At 40.6% G+C, this 20732-nt stretch overlaps 2 protein-coding genes across 6 annotated transcripts; one reads left to right on the top strand and one right to left on the bottom strand.

The window, feature by feature from the left end:
• Positions 1–1364: 1364 nt before the first annotated feature.
• On the bottom strand, positions 1365–10435 carry ptp4a1 (protein tyrosine phosphatase 4A1). 4 transcript variants are annotated; one of them, XM_030426747.1, is made up of 6 exons: positions 10276–10435; positions 6937–7609; positions 6554–6646; positions 5536–5666; positions 3719–3793; positions 1365–2649 (listed from the first exon to the last, which is right to left on the bottom strand). In XM_030426747.1, exons 2-6 carry the CDS (start codon positions 7039–7041, stop codon positions 2532–2534), a joined length of 522 nt encoding a protein of 173 aa, XP_030282607.1. In that variant the 5' UTR covers positions 7042–7609; positions 10276–10435; the 3' UTR covers positions 1365–2531. The 4 variants fall into 4 exon arrangements, with proteins under 4 accessions (XP_030282607.1, XP_030282592.1, XP_030282599.1 ...); XM_030426732.1 differs by having other exon boundaries at positions 6937–7612; XM_030426739.1 differs by having other exon boundaries at positions 10262–10435.
• Positions 10436–14395: 3960 nt separating this feature from the next.
• Positions 14396–19244, top strand: lgsn (lengsin, lens protein with glutamine synthetase domain). Of its 2 annotated transcripts, none has more exons than XM_030397282.1 (4): positions 14396–14578; positions 14741–15463; positions 16094–16260; positions 17990–19244. In XM_030397282.1, the coding sequence occupies exons 2-4, from the start codon at positions 14803–14805 to the stop codon at positions 19181–19183; spliced, it is 2022 nt and encodes a 673-aa protein (XP_030253142.1). In that variant the 5' UTR covers positions 14396–14578; positions 14741–14802; the 3' UTR covers positions 19184–19244. The 2 variants fall into 2 exon arrangements, with proteins under 2 accessions (XP_030253142.1, XP_030253059.1); XM_030397199.1 differs by having other exon boundaries at positions 14761–15463.
• Positions 19245–20732: the final 1488 nt, after the last annotated feature.

The raw sequence follows: 20732 nt of genomic DNA on the forward strand, positions 1-20732 counted from the left end.
TACATTCCTGTGATCAACAGCTTGGAGACACTTATTCCCACAAACTTAAAGAGACGTGAAGAGAAAAACATGCCAGAAGTTTCTTTCTTTGGTTACTGAAGCTGTGTTACGTTTGCCCGTTCAGTATTAAAGGAGTGAACTGCTGCAGTTGGTATATTTAAACACATGTGAGTGTTAAACCACGACGGCGCTTCAAAAATAAACAGAAACAGAAAACACCAGCTTGATCTGCAATGTAAGTTTTCTACGGAAGCCCTGAGGGGAAGTGAAAATCTTATTTTTGCTTTACAGAAGAGTATCAGGGGGGGAAAAGGGTGAGAAATAAAAAGTGCACTTTGAGAAACAAGTCAAAATGGCGGCCACCTCTTCCACACTTGTGTTGTTTTTCCTTCTGGACTGACAGTTTTCAGCACAATCTCCTCAAAGTCCTCATCTGATCTGAAGCCGTCTCAAAATCAACGTAGTCAACTGGACGTGTTAGTTTCCTACGATGATGACTGAGAACCTTCATCAACATTTAACAACTCAGTTTTTGTTTTTGTAATACTCATTTTGACCACAAGAGGCTGAAGTAAGAAACAACTCATGACCTTTTAAAATCCTGCTAGAAATGACTAGAATTAACTCGAGCGTTTAAGTATCTGCAGTAAAATCAAACCTGACATGACAAAAGGTACATCCAGATGATTGAGGAAAACAGAAGGAGAAGAAGAAACAGAGGAAGAAGAAGAAACAGAGGAAGAAGAAACAGAGGAAGAAGTAAAAGAAGCAGAAGAAGAAGTAGAAGCAGAAGAAGAACAAGAAGAAGAAGAAGACTGACTGATCCTCCAGGTTTCATTGAGCCAAACACCTTCAAAAGAAGAGCAACAGATGTTCTGTTACTGTGTGGCTTTAGTAAATATCATTTTTTACTCAACGTTCAACAACAAACATCAGATGCAACTTTATAATAAACAGCTGCTTAATAAACTGTTATTAAAGCATTTCATTCCAAGTATACATTTTAAAGTTTAATTTGCCAAAAAAAGGATTCAGATGATCAGAAAAAAATGTTGAATATCAGATCCAGTGATTAATCTATAACTATCAGTACAAACATGTAAATATGTGACATACTTGAGTTTATCACAATATATTTACCTTTTACTTGAGCAGATATTTGTTCTTTTTACAACCTTAAATATTTAGAACATTTTAAGACGCAGCTGAAAGATACAAAAAAATTGATACGTAAATCTTTGAGATGTTTTTCGTTTAGATATTTCCACAATCAAGAACAAACTTCAGCCTCAGACGAGATTTTAAGAGCATTTCATGATAGTGATGATTCATAACCGATGAAAAATAAACACTCATGAAGTCTGTTTGATGTTTTTCAGTGTATCATTTTAATGTACTCTCACAAGTTGGTGAACAGGTACAACTTTGTCGCTCACGGTACTAAATCACACATCCATTGATAGTATAAATAGCCAACCTAATGATGATGATAATAATAATAATAATAATAATAATAATAGTACACATTTCAAATACATAAAATCATCAAGTATCCAAGTCTTAAGTTACAGACATCAAATAAAAAGGCATACAAAATATCGCAGACGTTGGAAGTCCAGTTTAAAGCAAAAAAAAAAAAAAGAAAAAGAAAAAAAAAAGAGAAAAGAAAAGAAACAAAAATGGGAGAAAAAAATTAATCACATTTTGGACATGGCAGTTAATTAGTAAACAGAAGGTTTGATAGAGAAAAGAAACAAGTACGAGTTCCTAGACTTTCAATTGACAAATATTGCAACAATTAAGCATTTTTATATTAAAAAATAGGTATTGAAAGGGCTTAAGTGAGTGTAAGACTTCCTGCACGAGACAAAGGCAACGATTTCTTTTTTTTTTTTGTGTTTTTTATTTGTTCCGAGTAGAAAAATGAAACACCTTTTCCAAATGCCGGCGAGAGTCGACTCCCGCCTCGATTGCCTTTGTTTCACTTCGATTGTAAGGCATTTACGGAGGAACCATCTGATTTGAAGGAAGGCAAACCTCTTTCTCGTCAGTCTGGAAACGGAACCCTAAGATTGAACGGGGGGCAGAATTGCGCACACGAAATTAAACATTTCTTTGTTGTTGTTGTTGTTGTTGTTGTTCTTTCCTTTTTTTTAAGCACATTCTCAGGTTAAACTGGCCAATTTGAATCTTTGGGATGCGTTTTTGCAGAAAACAATTAATCCAACATCTTACATTGATACACGACTCAGCGCTGCCCTTCCTAATTTTTCTTTTTTCTTTTTTTTTTGCCGGGCACATGAAGAGAAAACACGGTGATTCCGGTTCACACCACTCAAATTTTTTTTTTCCTTTTTTTGACACTTGCTTTTGAACCTGCAGCGGGAAGGGGACAGGTGAATTTACCGAGTATGGTTTTTCCAAAGTAAAATACTTCAACACAATGACTAAGAAAACAAGCCTGCCAGGTCTCAAGCTGAACTCGACTCTTCTGTTGTGGGTCGGGGTTGGCGTGGCTCAGGGTTTTGGCTCTACTGGATGCAGCAGTTATTGCGATGGCCGTTGGAATCTTTGAAGCGCAGGCGCATCTTTGGACGATATTTCTCCAGGTAGAACAGCTGCTTGCTGTTGAACGCTCCTCGACGCTTCCTGGAAAAGAAACAAGTTCAGTTCGACGGCTCGACAAACACCTGCTGGCCGAGACCACAGAGAGACACCAGCTACACGTCTGCATCATAGTTAATGTGGGTGAACTTTAACGTTGATTCAAACAAACTCAGGACGCTGTGTGAAACATAAACAAACCAGAATGTGATGTACTCAATGGGACACCATACAAAAACAGTATGTTTATAAGTGATTGCATTGTGTTTTTATTTATGTTTCATACATTGTTTGATTCAGGGTTTTATAGACTTCAATACAACAACATCATGTCCCTAATATGTGCTGAAATATATAACTTCCTGTCAGAATCAGATCATCAATCATTTCAACGTGTGGGACCTTCAGAAAAAACACTTCAAGCTGTGACGCATCACAAACAGTAAATCTGTTCACTCCTACTGAATCACTCTTATCTCATCTTATCTCGGCTATTTACAGTGACATGACTCATCTCTCCCTCTGCTGTCATCTACCACCCATACATTCAGTTTCTGCAATGAATATGTCTCACAGAATAGTAGGCAGATTTCAAAATGAGTGGCCAATGTTAGGAGAGAATTGGGGTTTATCACAGATACACTGAGAAGTCAGAAGAACTTGCTGCACATCAATGTTTGAGGGAGTGTGTAGTACACAGTTTGTCCACCAGAGAGCTCCAACAAGTCACTTATACAACAATAAATGAATATAACTACATGTTTATATAATACACATGTAAGGGATCTTGTTTTGTATGTTTATGTTGTAAAGAATATCACCGGACATCCTAATAACCTGATGGTTTAGGCACAGTGTTCCCTTCTCTTTAATGTCCTACATAATAAAACTCAGCAATACAAAAACGTATAATAATCATAATATTTGCAAATATAACAGATTTCTTAAAATTGGTGCTGAAAAATCCAGTTCCAGGCTTTTTCTGTGTGATGCTGTTTCACTGTGATAATACGCATCAGCAGGAGGTTGTATCAGCTTTCCTGACCAAACAAAACCTTCCTCTGAACAAACTGGCAGCCCTGTTAAAAAGGTTTTCATTTCCGTGTGAACTTACTGTCGAATGAACTGGACAGCATCTTCATATTTCATCCCACATTCGATCAAGGCGAGCGCGACCAGAACAGGAGCTCTGCGGGAGAAACAAAGTAAAGAGTGTGTCAGATTTACACTGTTGTTTTAATCTTTGTCTGGTTTCATCTGGTATCAGAGGAAGTTCTCCAACATACAAATTGTGACTGAGCCTAATTAATTTAAAAATCAGTTTAAAGCAGACGAGCTGAAAACAACCTGCTTGGTTGGTTGTTTAAACTTACAGGGTTCGTACACATTTTTCAAGGTCAAATTCAAGCACTTTTAAGGGTCATTTTTAAGATTTTCCAGCACCTTATTACTGGGGTAAAATACATATCTAAATATATAATAATATATATACTTGTGATTTTTTTCTTCACTTTTTATCACAATTATGTACATTGTGTCATGCTGTAAACACCTAAAATTATATTTCATAATAGCAAAAACTTCAGAAATGATCTAGCCTGATCCCAATTTTGTGAAAGACAGAGTTATAATGTCAAGCACTTTAACTAAAATCCAAGCACTTTTCAGACCTTGAAAACACAGCATTGAAATTCAAGCACTTTCAAGGATTTCAAGCACCCGTACGAACCCTGAACTTAGAAAACGCACGAGTGGGACATTATGTGAGTGATGTCATGAATAATGTACAGCAACATAAAGGAAAATCCAGAAAATCAATTTCTTTAAAACTGCAATGACCAATCGATTAGTTGTTAATGATGTAATTAATAAGTACTTTTTTAATCAATTGATGAATTTCAGCATCTTTTAAAGGAAGAAAGTCACATTTTTCTGACTCCAGCTTCTTAAAGTGAAGATCTGGCTGATTTCCTCCTCTGACAGGATTGTGGACAAAACTAAACATTTAATGAGACAGTAATGATAAAATAATCTGTTGCAGTTGCAGATTTGTGTTTGTTTTTTCAAACCACAACAGATGACATAGGTCTTATTTAGTTAATCATAAGATCCAAACTCTGATTGAAAACCTGTGACTTTATATAAAGACATCTAAAAGAGACAGAAATGAACTTTATGTATCAGGGTTCGTACAGCTTAATACTACAGTTCAGCCACTTTTCAAACACATTCAACATTACGTCATTAAAACTACATATATATATATATTATAAATACACTATAAAGGACGTGCAGGCATTCTAGGATTAGATTAATGGTGCAGGAGTTCCACCTGATGTGGAGCAGGATAGTTCCATTTCAAATAATTAAACATTTCTGGTTCACATGAGCGACTGTCTTGATGAACCACATTATCTTATTAATAATGGCCAAAATTAAATATTAATCAAAATGTTCTAGACTTTGTTCAAACCCTGATGTAAGATTCTCCTTTCATACGTTCACAATGCAGCTAACTCTGGTTTTATAAGCACATTATTATTTTATTTATTCTAATAAATCCTGTCTGTTTCCTCGAGCCTCGTGTCTTTAACTTGCTGCCTTTATCGGGTCGTGAATCCTTAAACCAAATATATTCAATTTATGATTAAATAAAACAGAGAAAAGCAGCAAATTCTCACATTTGAGAAGCTGTAAAAAGAATATTTTACATTTTTGATTAGTGACTGATGTAAACAATCATAAAAAACGCTGATTTATTTTACTCAACCAACTACTGAATGTTTATTTCATCTCACGTGTTTCTGCATCAGATAATCTACACAGAGAAGGAGGCAGTGACAGTTTTATCTGCCACATCACCAACATGTAAAATATTATCCCGTACACTAAGAACATAATACTTTAATCCCCGTGACAGTGAGTGCTCACCTCCCCAGCCCTGCCACACAGTGGACAGCCACGCAGCAGCCGGGCTCCTCCCTGAACTTCAGTTTCAGCAGGTTCAGCCAATCATCCACGATCTGGTTGGAGGGTGGAGCTCCATCGTCGAACGGCCAATCCTGGAGAGGGAGAGGGAGAAAGAGGGAAATGATGTCATTGGCTCAGTTTCTTGGAAACCAAAACAAAAGAAAGTGTGAGGGCTGTGACCAGCTGCAGGGGAACAAAAATGTTGTTGTAGGTGGAGGGACAGTGTGAGAGGCTTTTCTTACAGTGTCAGTGTCTTCATTCTTTAAACCGGCTACAAGAGAGGGTTTTTTAAAGTGACCCACTTAATGAAGTCAGAGATAGTTCATGTAAAATACTTCAAAGACACAAATCCTCAAGTTCTTTCATCATTAAATGAGTCTGAAACAAAACAATAAAAAGTTACTGACTCTGTTCATTTAATTTTATTGGTTCTGCAACAATTTCTTGATTGATCACTGATCACTTAGTCATTTATATAAAGTGAAAATGTAAAATTAGCCGCCTCAATCTGTTGTAAATGGTTGTAAATTGGATATCCTTGCAGTTTAAATGTTCATGCAAAAAAACAAGCAATCTGAAGGTGCCAACTTGAGCTTTTGGAAAGTGTGTTGAGCATTTTTCAGGTAACTTGATCATCAGTTATTCTTTGCGTCAGCTGTGTGTTCGGCCAGCAAGTGGTATTTGAGACGCTACGTACTCCGGTGGTAACTCAGTTCACATCGACAGTAAATGCAAATAATTTGTTCTTGCCAGAGAACCATCTGGCCGGGTGTTAAAGCTGAACTTGACATTCAAAAGACCCTTTTCTTTATCCATTTCTGTTTCTGCTGCCGTCCACAACGCTACTGCTGCATCGCTTCCTGATTTCCCAACTACGGGGCGGGCCGAGGGTAACAACGTATTATTAAAAGGTAAAAATCTGCATTGAGTTTGGTTCGATGCATCGGTGGTCATGAAGGTTTTGTAGGCCTGAACTCACCAGAACTTGTATTCCTTCCTTCACCACCAGAGTGGCATCATAGGTGGCCTCGCAAACTCTCACAACGGTGGTCACTCCATATTTCTTTAGCTCCTGTAAAAATGTGTCACGGGAATTATTTTTTTAAAAAGACAGATATAGGAAGATATCTCAACAAAAAGAAAGTACACAGGCAGTGCGGAAACATTCAATAAGAACACCTCCAATGGTTTATTATCTTTCATTATGATTCTCATTTTAAAAATAATTCTTCTCACATTATCTTTGTCCTCACGTTGCCTGAATGTAACCACACAGTTCTAAAAACGTAATACGTTTTCATTCATAAACTTGAATCTGACTGAATCAATCTGAAATTTTAAACAAATGAGACTGAAGCTCACCTCGATGAACTTGTTCAGGGTGGCGTTAGTGGGATTGTGGGTAATGAGGAATCTCATGTTCTTGTAGGTGATCTCCACAGGGGCCGGTCTGTTCATACGAGCCATTGTGACAACGTAAAAAAATAACAAAACCCAAAAGTCTTCCACAGAGTAAAAACACTAATGTAAACACGTAGTTAAACTCGGAGGGAATGTCAAACAAAAAACAACCAACAAGCTTCTAGGAACAGAAATCCGCTGGTCTTCCTTCGAGGTTGGCAAGGCTAAACGAAAAAGAAGGCTGCGACAGGCGAGTGGGCAAATTTTGGGAGTTAGCGGCCGAAAAAGGGCGGACAATCAGAGAAACAACTCAAAAACCCTCTCCTTCGGGGAAAAACTAAAGAAAAGGAAGGAAAAAAAAACAAGGCTGGTTCCACCTTGATTCAGGCCAGGCGGAAGCCGACGAGGGCAGTGTGCAGCGGGTGGAGTTACCCCATCCAGGCCGAGTTGTCGCTGGTTCTGGGAGGCGTCCCGGTCCTGCCAACTTGCCGGGGTCCCTCCTGTGGCTCAAGTGCTTCGGATCGATGGCGAGTTTGGCTGTTCACTCGTCTGCATAGGCAGCGTGCTGAGCCTGGCAGTAGTCCCCACTGCCCTTCAGAAACTCCATAAATGTGTGACCCAGAACACCACAGAACTGCTGCAGGACACAGAGGGGGACAGGGAGGGAGAAGAAGATGCTTTGAAAAACAGATCTTAAAAGAGAGACCACACAGAGAGCTTCTGTTGAGACTCAGAGTGTTAAACGCACTAAGGATACACTCTGTTCTGGCACTGAAACATGACATAACATCCACTGGTGCTGTACTCTGCCTGCGTCCTGTTTCCGTGGATAAAAGACTGAATTCTTTAAATGTTACACAAGAACAAGAACTCATTTTGAGAACATACCGATAGTGGTGGGTGTAATAAAAAGTTATTGTGCTGATTTATTAGTTAATTGACTACCAGAATGATCTGAATGTTCAAGTGAGAGCTCCAACTAATGAGTGTTATGTCAGGAAATTAACAAGAAAATGCTTTTCACAAGTTCCCCAAGTCCATGATGACATTTTCAAATGTCTAATTTTATCCGAAAAGACAGATATTAATTTGACTGTTAAAGGTGAGTGAGATAAACTGAAATGATTTGCATTCGAGAACCTTGAACGAGTCAATTTTTCACAGTTTAGTGTTAAAAATTGCATTAACATGCCGTATTTAATGTGTGGCCTGTGGGCCGAATGTGGTGATTTAACAACCTAAATCCAGCCTGTTGATCATCTTGTTAGTCGGCTAATTAACACTTTCATTAGCTGTGTCTGTTGCCAATCACAAACATACTTTGGCTGTTTACGTCTTTTAAACCTGAGGTCTAAACTCTCATAACTTGTGATGGATGTTTGTCATTACTTTTAATTAACTGAGGGGGAAAAAGTACACATTGATCAATAACCTCAAACAATCATTTAGTCAGAGCCCTACTCGTCATGTTAATGTTTTGAGAATTAAAGTCTCTCGCATGAATAAATCGATCTGTTGACATTTCTGTATTGTGTCACAGTTGCATCATTCGAGTCATGTGAATAACAACACTGATACTGACTCTGATACTCAAACTCCTCCTCCGGGAAAAAGAAACTGAACAACTCTTCAAACTCAAAGATAAACTGATAGATCAATTAAACAGGCACACAGAACAAACACTGATCAGACGTCAACTCAAGCATGAGACAAGTTATGAGACGAATCCAGCCTGGCATGAAACAAACGCTCGGAATAATGAACTCTGATTATATATTTTCATTTATATCTATTTCTTTTACCAACAAATGGCACAAACCAAAACATTTAAACTCCTGTATGTACTTCTATTTCACAATAACACTTGAAGTGATGAAGGCACATGCAAATGACATGGTGGCACAAGTGTAAACCAAACTCTGGCGTTTAATTTCTTATTTAAACGCGTTTTCTTCCATCAAAAAAGAACCAAAACTCTCACAACCATGAAGATCTTGAGTAGATAATACATGACAGTAAATTTAGCCTCTCTGAACTCGTTTACTAAGACTGACGTGTCATGAAAGGATCCAATCAGTGGCAGGTTGTGGGTTTGACTCCCATATTGAACAGTTACAGACAGAAATGTGGTTTAAGGAGAAAACTGTGTGCTTCAAATAAATAAAGGGCACTAATGTTAAAAAAAAAACTATCTGTTATATAAAGCCACACCGCAGCAGCATGTCATGTCTTACCTAATGGCTGCTGGTGTGCAATAGGAAGGATGTGTCATTTCTGACATGTAGGTCATATCAGAGCTCACCATGAGGCCTTCAGCTGGGCTTTAAACACACTGTTGTCATCACCACCACCAATCTGACTCACAAATGCTTTTTCCCCAATGTTTCTGCCCTTTACTCTCTAAAGAAGGGTGTTAATACCTGAAGGCATCACTCACTGCAAAAAGGTTTCTCAGCAGATTATGCTCTAAACACAAAAAAACCCCCAAGCTGTTCAAGTATGCTTTGTTAATCCGGTATTTTCCGGCTGGACAAAAACAAAAAACAAAAAAACCCCACACAAGCACTTGGTAGAAAATGTGGAGAAATGAACAAAATGGAGCGATTAAATGTCTAAGATGGAGGTGATGTGAGGAGACAGGACGAGGTGAGGAGCGTGGAGGTGTTGTTGTGAGAGCAGAGGATGTTACAGAGCTGTGAAGTGTCCTTTGTGTGTGAGGACACACTGGGCGCCATCATCCACCGTTAGAGGCCTGCGAGCTCTCGTCAGGAGCCGAGGTGGACCATCTTCAGCCCGGGGAGCGTTCAGGTGACCGACACGACGCTCCGCTAACACAAAGCACCGCACTGATACGAGTCTGTGTCGCGGTAACCATGAAGATAAAACGTCATCCATTTTATTTCCCCCCACTTGTTTTACCGCATTAGAACGCGTCGTTTTAACCGTTAGAAACTTCGAGTAACTCGGCAGGAGCTGTGCATCCGTAACCGCCGCTTCCTCTCCACCACCACCACGACGAACATCAGCACGAAAAAGCTTAAATTACGCTTTTAAATCACACGCAGTGTTTTTGTGTGCGACTGTTAGGTGAGATTTACTGTTAACCGTCAGAGACACGGAGGAAATAAACCGGCTTCGTGACCAACAAGGCCGTGATTTTCACTGAAGAAACGTGAAGGCCAGCTGGGAGCGATAACGTCCTGATTTTTTTTTTTTTTTTACAACACAAGCCCAAAGGAAATGACAACGGACACAAAATGGCAGCCACAGAAAACACGTTACTTACTGGAATATGCTTACTCATTGAAGATTGTAGCTTAATCATACAGCCGGTCCCCAGAAAAAGGTAAAAAATGCAAAACGGTTCTCCACCATACAGTCCGGTGCTGTTTCTCCGAGCGGAGCCGAAGTCTCCTGATCCGCTGCGACGACACCGGCAGTGCTGGGCAGAGGGACGGGGAAGACTTCCGGTTACAGCTTTCAAAATAAAACGCCTGTTTCACTGTTCCACTTAACAACTCAAGATTTGGTCAAAGTATTCAGGACATATGGTTTTCTAATGTTCTCTGCTTAGTTTAGTTGCAAGTTTGATATTATCTGATTGTATATTATTGAATGAACTCTGCTGTCTCACTAACATCTGAAGGAGAAACATCATTCCTTAGAGGACAACAATATAAACATCCTGTCCAGAGAAGTAGCCATTTTGCAGTGCTGTCCGAATGTCGGAAGCGAACAACTTCTCTCTTTGACTGCTTTATCAGTCGTTTATTCGCAAAACACAAAAAGAACCTCCAACAGCGGGAAAAAAACGCTAACTCTCCCATCCCCTCCCAACTCTGTTGCCATGGTTACTCACTCACAACTGTCCGTTGCCATGGTTATTCACTGATGCCTTGCCCAACAGTCAGTTGTCACTGAGAGGGAAACTAACCAGATTATGGTGAATTATGTCCCTTCAGTCCAATACAATACCCTATATAGTGGACTCAACGTATCCCCCAATGCATCGCGTAAAGTAGTGTACGACCGATGGTCACTAACGAAGCAATATTTACCATCATGCATTGCGCTGCGGACAAACACACAGAGGTTGTGGAGAGGGAGCTGATCTCTGCGGTTTCATGTTTCAACTGCGCGACAGTAGTGATGTAATTAATTTCTGTTCCTACCCTTTTAATTAAATTGTTTATCTTTTACTATTGTTATTGTCTTTTTGTAATATTTGGTTGTTTGGATGCTGTGGCAAACACATTTCCCCATTCGTGGGAGAATAAAGGAATACTGATTCTGATTCTGAGTAGTGTCCGAAAGTGTGTTTTTGCTTCTGCCGATGAGCTGCCTATATAGTCCACCATGTTGGACTCCCTATGTAGTGACTGGGGAGGAGGGAACGAGTGGTGATTTCAGACACAGCCATTGTTTGATAGAGGAGTAATAGAATCCATCTATGTCAAACTGGAACGACCGTATCTGAACAGAGGAGGTTGCCTACGACATTACTTATCACCCACCTACAATGAAGTATTGAGTTCCCTCCCCAACAGCTTAACAACCATTCAAACCTGGGCTCACCTAGACTCAGTAACCCACATGAAGGCCGGTTCAATCAACGACCCACAAGTGGCCCGAACCACTCTGTGAGGACACTCCCACACATGGAAGGACAGTCCCACACACAGTTTAAAAGCCTGCAACTTATTCTCTGCAGTACTGTGAGTGGCCACTGGGCAGGATTGGAAACAAAGCTCAGCGTAGTATTCAGGTCAACAATACATTAATGGGCCTATAGAGCAGGCAACACAAGACAGAACCATAAATATTAAGGTCAGCGTCGTACAAAACATGCTGCTGCATGACAGATAAAATACTTGCATCATTGATCATCAGACAAACTTAGACTGAACTTTGCACGATCCTCTCCAACCAGTAAGTTCCAGAAAAGCATTAGAAAAGGAGATATATATATATATATTCCTTAATAAAACTCTCTTGTATTACTCCTAAATTCACACAATCACACTATGATATATTCTGTACTATCATCTACATTGTCACTGCCATGCTTTGTCCCTAAGACACACCTCTTAGCTCTATTTTGAAGAGAACCCCAGAACACTTCCTGTTTCCTCTGTATTGAATTGTCTCCAGCTTGATGCAGCTCTTTTAAAACCCCACCCTGAAAATGTGAGGTGTTCTGCCCAGACATCTCTCTGCCTCCATGCTGCCCAGGTCAGGTGGTGACTGCTGCCACATGTGGACACCACAAACCACCCAACAATCAAAAACACTGAAACAAAACAGTCAGACTGCAACATTTTCCAGATCTCACTGCATCCATCCACTTTGAATATTCTACAATTAACATGTCAATTTTAGAGACAGAGAAATTAGAAAAGCTGCACACATAAATGAAAACAAACTCAAACAGACTCAAAATTAACAGGGGCTAGCGTATCACTAGAGTAGCCTAACTGCTAACTTCAGCTGCAGTGAGCTGAGTTAGCTGAATTAGCCATGCAGTTAGCGGTCCATACTTGGAGCTTGAAACACTGGGGGAGTGTTGGTGTTTACACTGCTAGCACAGGAACTTTGGACTGCGACAGGACGGGGCTAGCTGGTTAGCATGCTAATTTTTTTCAACTAAATTTTGCACATGTTGCACCAGATTGGCAACATATCAACATTTTATCGTTATTGTCATATGAGACTATATATCATCTTAGATTTTGGATTTCGGTGATATCGATATCAAGGTGTTGGCGACATTTGATTCTTTCACTTAAAATTAAAAACTTTTTCCCTCACAGTTTTGTGTGAACTGAGCCTCTATCAATAGAATGTTAAATCTTCAGATCACATGTTGTTCTATATCATCAACCAGCACATTAAAGCCAGTTGAGAAGCTGTGAAGCTGATTGAATCCTGATTAAATTCTCTTTAACAAGTCGTTTGATGCTTAATTCTAAAGTCATCACAGCTGGAGTCTCGGTGAGCAGCAGATAAACACGAGGTACTAAATATTCCTTATAATGACTTATTATGATTATATCTTATTGAGCATTAATGCAAATATATCAATTCTACATTCACTGGGCAAAATAAGAAAAAGCAATTGCACCTGTCACAATGGCAGAAATGCTGATTTTGTTACTGATATTTCATTTTAAAGGTCTTTATCAGCTAATACCTATTATGTGCTGATATAATCGTGCATCTCCAACACAAACAACTGAAACTTAATTTTTGACTTTTAAAACATTAGTTTGGAGAAATAACCTCAACACAAGCTCCAGGTCCTCCACGTCGGTCAGGCCTCAGGCTGAATCACGTGTTCATCGGCTGGTTGCTTTGATATCTTTTAAATGTTTGACGTTCATTTTCCTGAGTAAGGATGTCTCGTCCCTGCTGGCTTAAAGGAACAGTTCACCCAAAAATGAACATTCAATCATTCTCTCCTCCCTCCGTAGTCCGCAAAACATTTCTGTAGTTTTACAGTGAAAGAGCATTGCAAGTCACATGGTTTACAACCTTTTAAATGTTTAAATCTTGACGGTACTGCTAAGATAAAAGTGTTAGTGTGCACCCTGTCTGAAGCGGTTGCACAAACCCGACCAGGCATCGAGGATGTAAATAACTTCTTTTTAAATCAGTTACAGGTTTCTGGAGACTTGGATTAAACAAGACATGCTTTTTTCTTTGGCTAACACTGTTAGCTGAGCAGCTACAGTGGAGATTTTAATCTTTCAAATCAATTTGGGATATCTGGAGCAGACCTGGAGCACATCATCTGAGCTGATCGGAGCAAGTTTATGTTGTTTTTTGAGTCTCTAGCTTCTTCAGTTGTTCAGCAGAACGCTGCCACGCTGTTTTACTGTGAAGCTCCAGAAATGTTTTGTCGACTACAACACTTCACCTGACTTTATATCAGCATGGAGGGAGGAGAGGATAAGTGATTTTTCCAGAACAGCTACTAATTGGACCTTTAAATGGACTTCTACGTTTATAACTACACCAACTAAAGCCTGTAGGACATTAAGGTAAGCAGAAAAAATAAACTTTGGTTTGAGCTGATTCATGTTCAGCTTCTCCCTTAAGAAAGCACTGACTGATTGATTGATTGATTGATTGGAGGGTGATTTCCCTCCGACTGCAGCGGTTTAATTCACAGACCATCACTACCCGCAGCCATTGTCTCGTCCTCCAGTCCAGTCGTGTGTTTTCATCTTTCTGGAATAAATACTTTTCCCCTCACATATCCTGCTCCTATATCTTTCTGGAAGCACACACAGAGCTGCTGAGCGCTGCAGTTTCACTCTGCGATGACACAAAGGCAACACTGAATTGTCCTCACGTGCAGCCAATGAGCTCGCAGCAGCAGAGGTTCAGTGTCCACCGGCGGCCGGCGGGTGCCAGTTTTCAGCTGGACTCCTGCGGGTGTCGGGGGGCAAAAAGAATTTTCTAATCCGTCACCATTGTACCAATTGTCTATAAAAATTAATGTGCGAGTGAAGCGCTGCCTTCACATGAGGGCTATTAAATTCCAAATCACAGTTCATGAAAGAGTGCAAACAAAGAAATGAATGACTCTGAAGATTTCAAGGTAAAAAACTCCACATCTAACTGTTTCATTTGCATTTTGTTTCAGCACACAGATGTGAATGGATGCAGCAGCTCGGGCTTCAGATATGTTCCTTTTAATTTGGTTTATTTGACTAGACTGGATCTCTTTTCATCCACACTTCTCTTACCATATCTGTGAAAGACCCATTGTGTGTTTTCCAGGAGGGTCAGAGTAGAAGCAAAGACCAAATTGATGGCACAGGGATGAGCCTGGGCAACAGGAAGGGAGTGAGGGTGACTGGGAAGTACGCGCCTCCGGTGGACTGGAGCAGCAGAGGGGCAGGTCCATCCATCGTCCACCCTCCCACCAGCATCCCTTTACCCCCAGACACCCCGACTGTGATCTCCATCGGCCCTCTGCCTCACAGGCCCCCAGAACGAGCTGATGATCCCAGGATGGATGAACCTGCCGTTGGGGAGGACTGGTCCAAAGAGGTGTCTTCACAAACCCGGGGGGCCTACGGTGAGATGGGCGTCCCCCGGCAGACCATGGAGGAGCTGAAGACCATCCTGAGGGACAGTCCTCTGCTCAGCATCCGAGGAAGAGATGTTGGGAAGCCAGGGAGTCCTTACACGTACCTCCACGGAAGCAGCAGCAGCAGCGGTGGTGGTGGTGGTGGTGGAAGGCCCGGCGGACGGCAGGACGATGGAAACCCCAACAGGGTGTTCAGCACCTTCAAACCCCACTCTGACGCTTCCAGAAGGGGGCCCAGCTCCACAGATAGTACATCTATTCAGCAGCCTTCCAGCATGGATTCATCCAGCTCATTCAGGTCTGATGCCAACACAAATAGGCAGCCTGGAGTCAATGCACACACATACGCAAGCAGTGGCTACTCGGGAGAGACTGGAGCTTCTCATACAGGTTGGTGATATTTTGGTTAAAAGACAAATTTATGCCTGATAAAGATGAAGAAATATCTTCTTTAACAAAATCAAAATTGAGAAAAGTGAGATTAGAATGTGTCAGCTGATGGTTCAGAGCTGTAAGTCTAAAGTTGTGTTTTAAAACCTTTGATTTGTCTCTTTTTGTTTTTGGAACCGATGATCACAGATTTATATGGAGACAGAAACATTTCTATTTGTCTTTGTTAGTTCAGTTGTCAGTTAGTAGAATTACCTTGATATTATCTACAGAATATCTCTTATTATTTTTAATAAAATGATTTGTTCTACCTGTCTAACAAAGATGTATTGCTTATGTTGAGGTTGTTGAGCTGGTCGGTGCTCTCTGGTGGACAAACTCTGTACTGGTGACACTGTTTAAAAATTAGCTCAAATCTAGCCTAGCATTTCTGTCCTGTCAAATCAAATGCTATTGGTCGGCACACAAAAGGAACTGGTTTTAGACTTGATTCTGGTTTGACTAAAGTGGTTCTGACACCACTGGGGGGTTTATCTGTTCTTTTTTCAGAAATGGGATACTTATGATTTGAATCAAACTCTCCGATGGTTGTCCGATGTTTTTGCAGATATTTCAAACTCTTTTCCACAGATAACGGAAACGACATCGTCGAGAACTTTGGGAACGTGAGGTTCACTTCAGCCATGGAGCAGATCAAACAGCAGATCGCCAGAGAAAACATCAACTTTGTTCGCTTTGAAGCCACCGACCTCCACGGGGTGTCCAGGTCCAAGACAGTGCCTGTCCGCTTCTTCCATGTAATCACCTCACCTCACCTCACTTTAGCTCGCCGGACTGTCCATGTCCAACTTTAAGAACACACCAACCAACAAGTCTCACTAATTAACACGTGACATCTCTTCAGTTTAATCTGTAGCTACACAAACAGAACAGAGCCGTAACAGGACCAAAAGTCTAAAGATATGCTTATACCAGAATGCTAACATGCAATGCTAACACTGATGCCAAGCAGGTGTGTCACTTCCTGATATGAGTGGCACATGCGCAAGTACGTCCGCCATCTTGGACAGCTAGGTACGGTAACACGACCTGGACAAACCACAAACAGAACTGCAGTAAAATCCGATATTTTTTAGTTGAGTTAAATTAAATTACAATTTCACTTGCTAATAGGTTAATCAATATACTGAACGTCGGTGTGAGGTAACTTGTTGTAGCATAGCATGTTTTTTGATATTCAACTTGCTGTTTTGTTGAACTGAACTAAAAAAAATGCTACAACAAGCACCACAAATTGCTGTTTAATGTTGTTTTCTTAATCTTTATTATTTAACCTTCAAGTGTTATATTAATTGTTCATATAAATAAATTGACTAATTCCGTAATTACATTGAAAAATAAATATTTTTCTACAGCTAACACATGCACGAAACAAACAGAAGATAACGAAAAGTAAAGGTAGTACAATACATACAATATATGATATCGAATATCTACCAAGGGAATTTAAAATAATAAAAATATTCTAAATATCTTATTTATCTTTATTACACAAGTATTTGAGAGGTCTCAAAATATTTCTTGTTAATTATTGTCATAGAAAATAATCAAATTTAATCAAAATCACAAGATAACCAAACATGTTTACTGCAATTCTGTATGTGGTTTGTCCAAATCGTGTTGCCGTACCTAGCTGTCCAAGATGGCCGACGTACGTCTGTATGCGCCACTCAGCTCAGGTAATGACATAAAGGAGTATGTGTGCTGTGTTTACGTTTGTTAATTACAACTAAACACAAAATACAGATTTGAAGGTCTTAAAAAAAATAGACATCATAATTCTGATGGAGCTGCTAGAAAGCATCACATTAACAGTTTTAAAGGAGTACTATGACGTGGATTGACTTAAACCCAAGCCCCAAAATGGATTAATGGAAGTGACTTAAAGGGAAATTTCACCCCAAAAGCTACTTATTTCCCCCCTCACCTGTGGTGCTATTAATCTATCTCCAAGTTTTGGAGAAATCAGCCATATAGATGACAGTGCAGGATTTAAACAAATAACAGCATCCTCTTCTGCTGAGCTATACCATTAGCTAGTTTGGTTAGCTCAATTAGCTAGCCTCCATAAGCCATCCATAAGTAGATGCACACTTACTTCTGAAACTGCTCACACTAAGGTCTGTGGATTAACTTGAGTAACCGGGCCATGATGTCTAGATATATAGTGGGGGGTTTGGGGGTGATCTGGCCCTTTAAGTTGTTATAGTTTTGATGGAGAAACATTTTAAGAAAATGTTCTAATAGTTGTTCAATTAAAACTGCAAATGTGGTGGTGCAACAAGAAAAGTTCGGGGATCACTGACGTTAGTGGGATTCATCCTGTGATGACCAGGAATATCTGTAGAAAAAGTTAATGGCACTGGTATTGATGTTCTCACCTGACTCTCAAATAGATAAATAGAAAGCGTACTGTCTTTCCTGAAATGTTGAACTAATGCTTCAGTGTAAACGTCGTGTCAACAGGAGAAAGCGGTCTATGGGATACCGATGCCGAGAAGCTACTTGGAGCTGACCCTGAGCCCAAAGAGCAACGAGGTGGACAATGCCAGCGCTGCCAACTTCAGCAGTGATGTCCTTCTGATCCCGGACCTTTCGACCTTCAGGGTCTTACCCTGGGCTGAGCAGACAGCCCGGGTCATCTGCGACCCCTGCACAGTGACAGGAAGCCCCCTTCGCACGTCACCTCGCCTCATCGCCAAGCAGCTGCTCGGCCAGCTCCAAGCCATGGGATTCTCCATGTTCTCGTCCTTCACTTACGAATGCTGCGTCCTTGGAGCGCCGGACCGGATCGGACCAAAGACACTAATGTTCCCGGCCACCACCCTGCTCAGTAACCATGATCTGCCTTTCTTCCAGCAGCTAGTGGACAGTATGTACTGCATGGGTGCAGACATAGACAGCATCTCCTCTGCAAGTGGCCCAGGCCAGATGGAGATCAACCTGAGGCCAGAGTTTGGGATTGCTGCTGCAGATACCGCCTTCACCTTCCGCACTGGCATCAAAGAGATGGCTCGTAAACACAGCTACATCGCTAGCTTCTTCACCGACGACGGCCTGTACAATGCTGGGGTGCTCTCTCACAGTTTGTGGGATGCTAACGGCCGTCGTAGCCTCTTCCACAGCGGGGAGAAGGCAGGCGAGCTCTCTGAGATCGGCAGGAAATGGCTGGCTGGTCTCCTCACCCACTCTGCTGCCCTGAGCTGCCTGATGTCGCCCGGCCTGGGCTGCCGGAGCCACATCGCCAAGACGATCAAAGACCCCAAACGAATGCTGTGTGCCACCTGCGGATGCAATGATAACAGTAGCTCCTTCAATATCAAGTGTCACGGTGGGAGGGAGACACACATCGACAACAAGTTGGGCTCAGCCATGGCCAACCCTTACATTGTCCTGGCTGCTACTGCGGCCGCAGGACTGGACGGCATCAAACGAAACCTCAACATCGACGGCAGTCTGAACAAAGCCCCCAGTCAGCAGAAGGAGTTTGCCATTCCTGTGAAGCTCGACGATGCCCTGGAGGCCCTGGGGGACGATCACGTCATCCGCAACGCCCTCGGAGAGCCGTTTGTTCAGTATTTCATCGCCATGAAAAAGTTTGAGATTGAGACCCAAGAACTGGATGATGAGAGGAACAAGTGCCTGGAGTATTTCATCTAGAAAGCCTCTTGTTTTTATAATATGAGAAACATACTTCCTGCTGCCACACAAATAAAAGCATGAAAAAGAACTTGAGTAGAAAAGCTTTTTATTTTATATATTATGTTGATACCTTTTATTATCATTATTATACAGAATGTAGATATTTTTCTGAGTTATTTCAAAATAAAAGCACACCCTCCATGTTCAAAGCAGTGTTGTGCAATTGTTGCGCTCGTTGTTGTGTGGACATTTTTTATTATTTCCAAGAACAATACTGATGCAGCTGTTGGTCCAACCAGTGTGAACACAGAAGTTTATAATACATCATCAACCACTGTAATAAAAAAATCAGTATTGACCTGCACACTGGGTAAGTATGCCACAGATGCTCAAAAAAGCTGAATTGGCAAATCAAACAAAGTAACTGCTAACTGCCTCTAATTGTAGCTGCTCAGAGATATAGGGAAAATGTTGTTGTTTACACAGCTAGCAAGGGAGCTTTGGACCAGGATGGGCTGAGGCTAGCTGGTTAGCAATCCTGACTTTGGTAGATATCTCTGCAACCAAATATACCAAGACGTCATGACTTCAAAACTGTTTCTTATATTTTGAATGTTTTCAATTAAAATTCTTACAAATGGCACCTCTATGGTAATTAACTTACCTTTGAAGGCTGCATTCTGTTCACTGAATTTACCATTTGTTTTGTAGATAATCATTTCCCTCGCAAGGTTAGCCAGTCAGCTAGCCTAGCTGACTACTAAAGCAGATTGGAAAGGGTCATTGCAACCTAAAGTTAGCTAAACTCTGAAAATCTGTTTATGCTACACTGAGTATCTAACATAGCTTACATTGCTAACAGCTATCTAAGACACTGATGTGATTATCAAAAAGATCAAAAACACTGAACACAAAAAGAGACAGTAAATATTAAACAATGTGTAGCTAACTGTGAAAAGTAGCTAACTTCATGACTACTTCTTAGAGAGGGCTACAATATATTCACCTTGAACCTTGTTAGCTTTGTACCTGTTGTTACAGTTTTTTACAGTTTGTTTTTGTAAACAGTGTTTTTAGCATATTTGATCATTAATAGCAAGGTTATCCAGTCAGCTAGCCTAACTGACAACTAAGGCAGATTGTAGTCACCCTAACATTGGCAAAGCTTGGAAAATCTAACGTTAATGACACACGAAGTATCTAACTCAGCTAACTTTTAACAGTTATCCAAAACACGAACTACAAAAACGAAAATGTTTATACTATTAACAATATATACACACAATGCTTCACTTTAAACGTTACTAACTTTGTACACAGTATTTACTGTTATGGATAGCCAGTCAGGCCGGCACGTTACTGATCAATTTTGCATGACAGTGTACGTTGATAAGTTGAATTTTTGACAGCTCTCACACGTTAAGCGCAAAGAGCCATTGCGGCCTTAGTTAACTAAAATCTAGCTAACAGCAGTGCTACACTGTATGGGTAACTTAGCTAATCTTGCTAACAGTTATCTAAAACACTGAGGTGATTAACAAAATTATCAACAACACTAAATAAAAGG

Source organism: Sparus aurata, chromosome 1 (assembly GCF_900880675.1).
Source record: "Sparus aurata chromosome 1, fSpaAur1.1, whole genome shotgun sequence".
NCBI lineage: Eukaryota > Metazoa > Chordata > Actinopteri > Spariformes > Sparidae > Sparus > Sparus aurata.

Coding starts and splice junctions, on each gene's coding strand:
- ptp4a1 (XM_030426747.1), bottom strand. CDS start 7,041: ATGGCTCGTATGAACAGACCGGCCCCTGTGGAGATCACCTACAAGAAC. Junction 6,647..6,936: donor CCCTGAACAAGTTCATCGAG/GTGAGCTTCAGT, acceptor ACATTTTTACAG/GAGCTAAAGAAATATGGAGT. Junction 5,667..6,553: donor AGGAAGGAATACAAGTTCTG/GTGAGTTCAGGC, acceptor CTCCCTCTCCAG/GATTGGCCGTTCGACGATGG.
- lgsn (XM_030397199.1), top strand. CDS start 14,555: ATGAATGACTCTGAAGATTTCAAG. Junction 14,579..14,760: donor ATGACTCTGAAGATTTCAAG/GTAAAAAACTCC, acceptor TGTGTTTTCCAG/GAGGGTCAGAGTAGAAGCAA. Junction 16,261..17,989: donor TGCCTGTCCGCTTCTTCCAT/GTAATCACCTCA, acceptor TCGTGTCAACAG/GAGAAAGCGGTCTATGGGAT.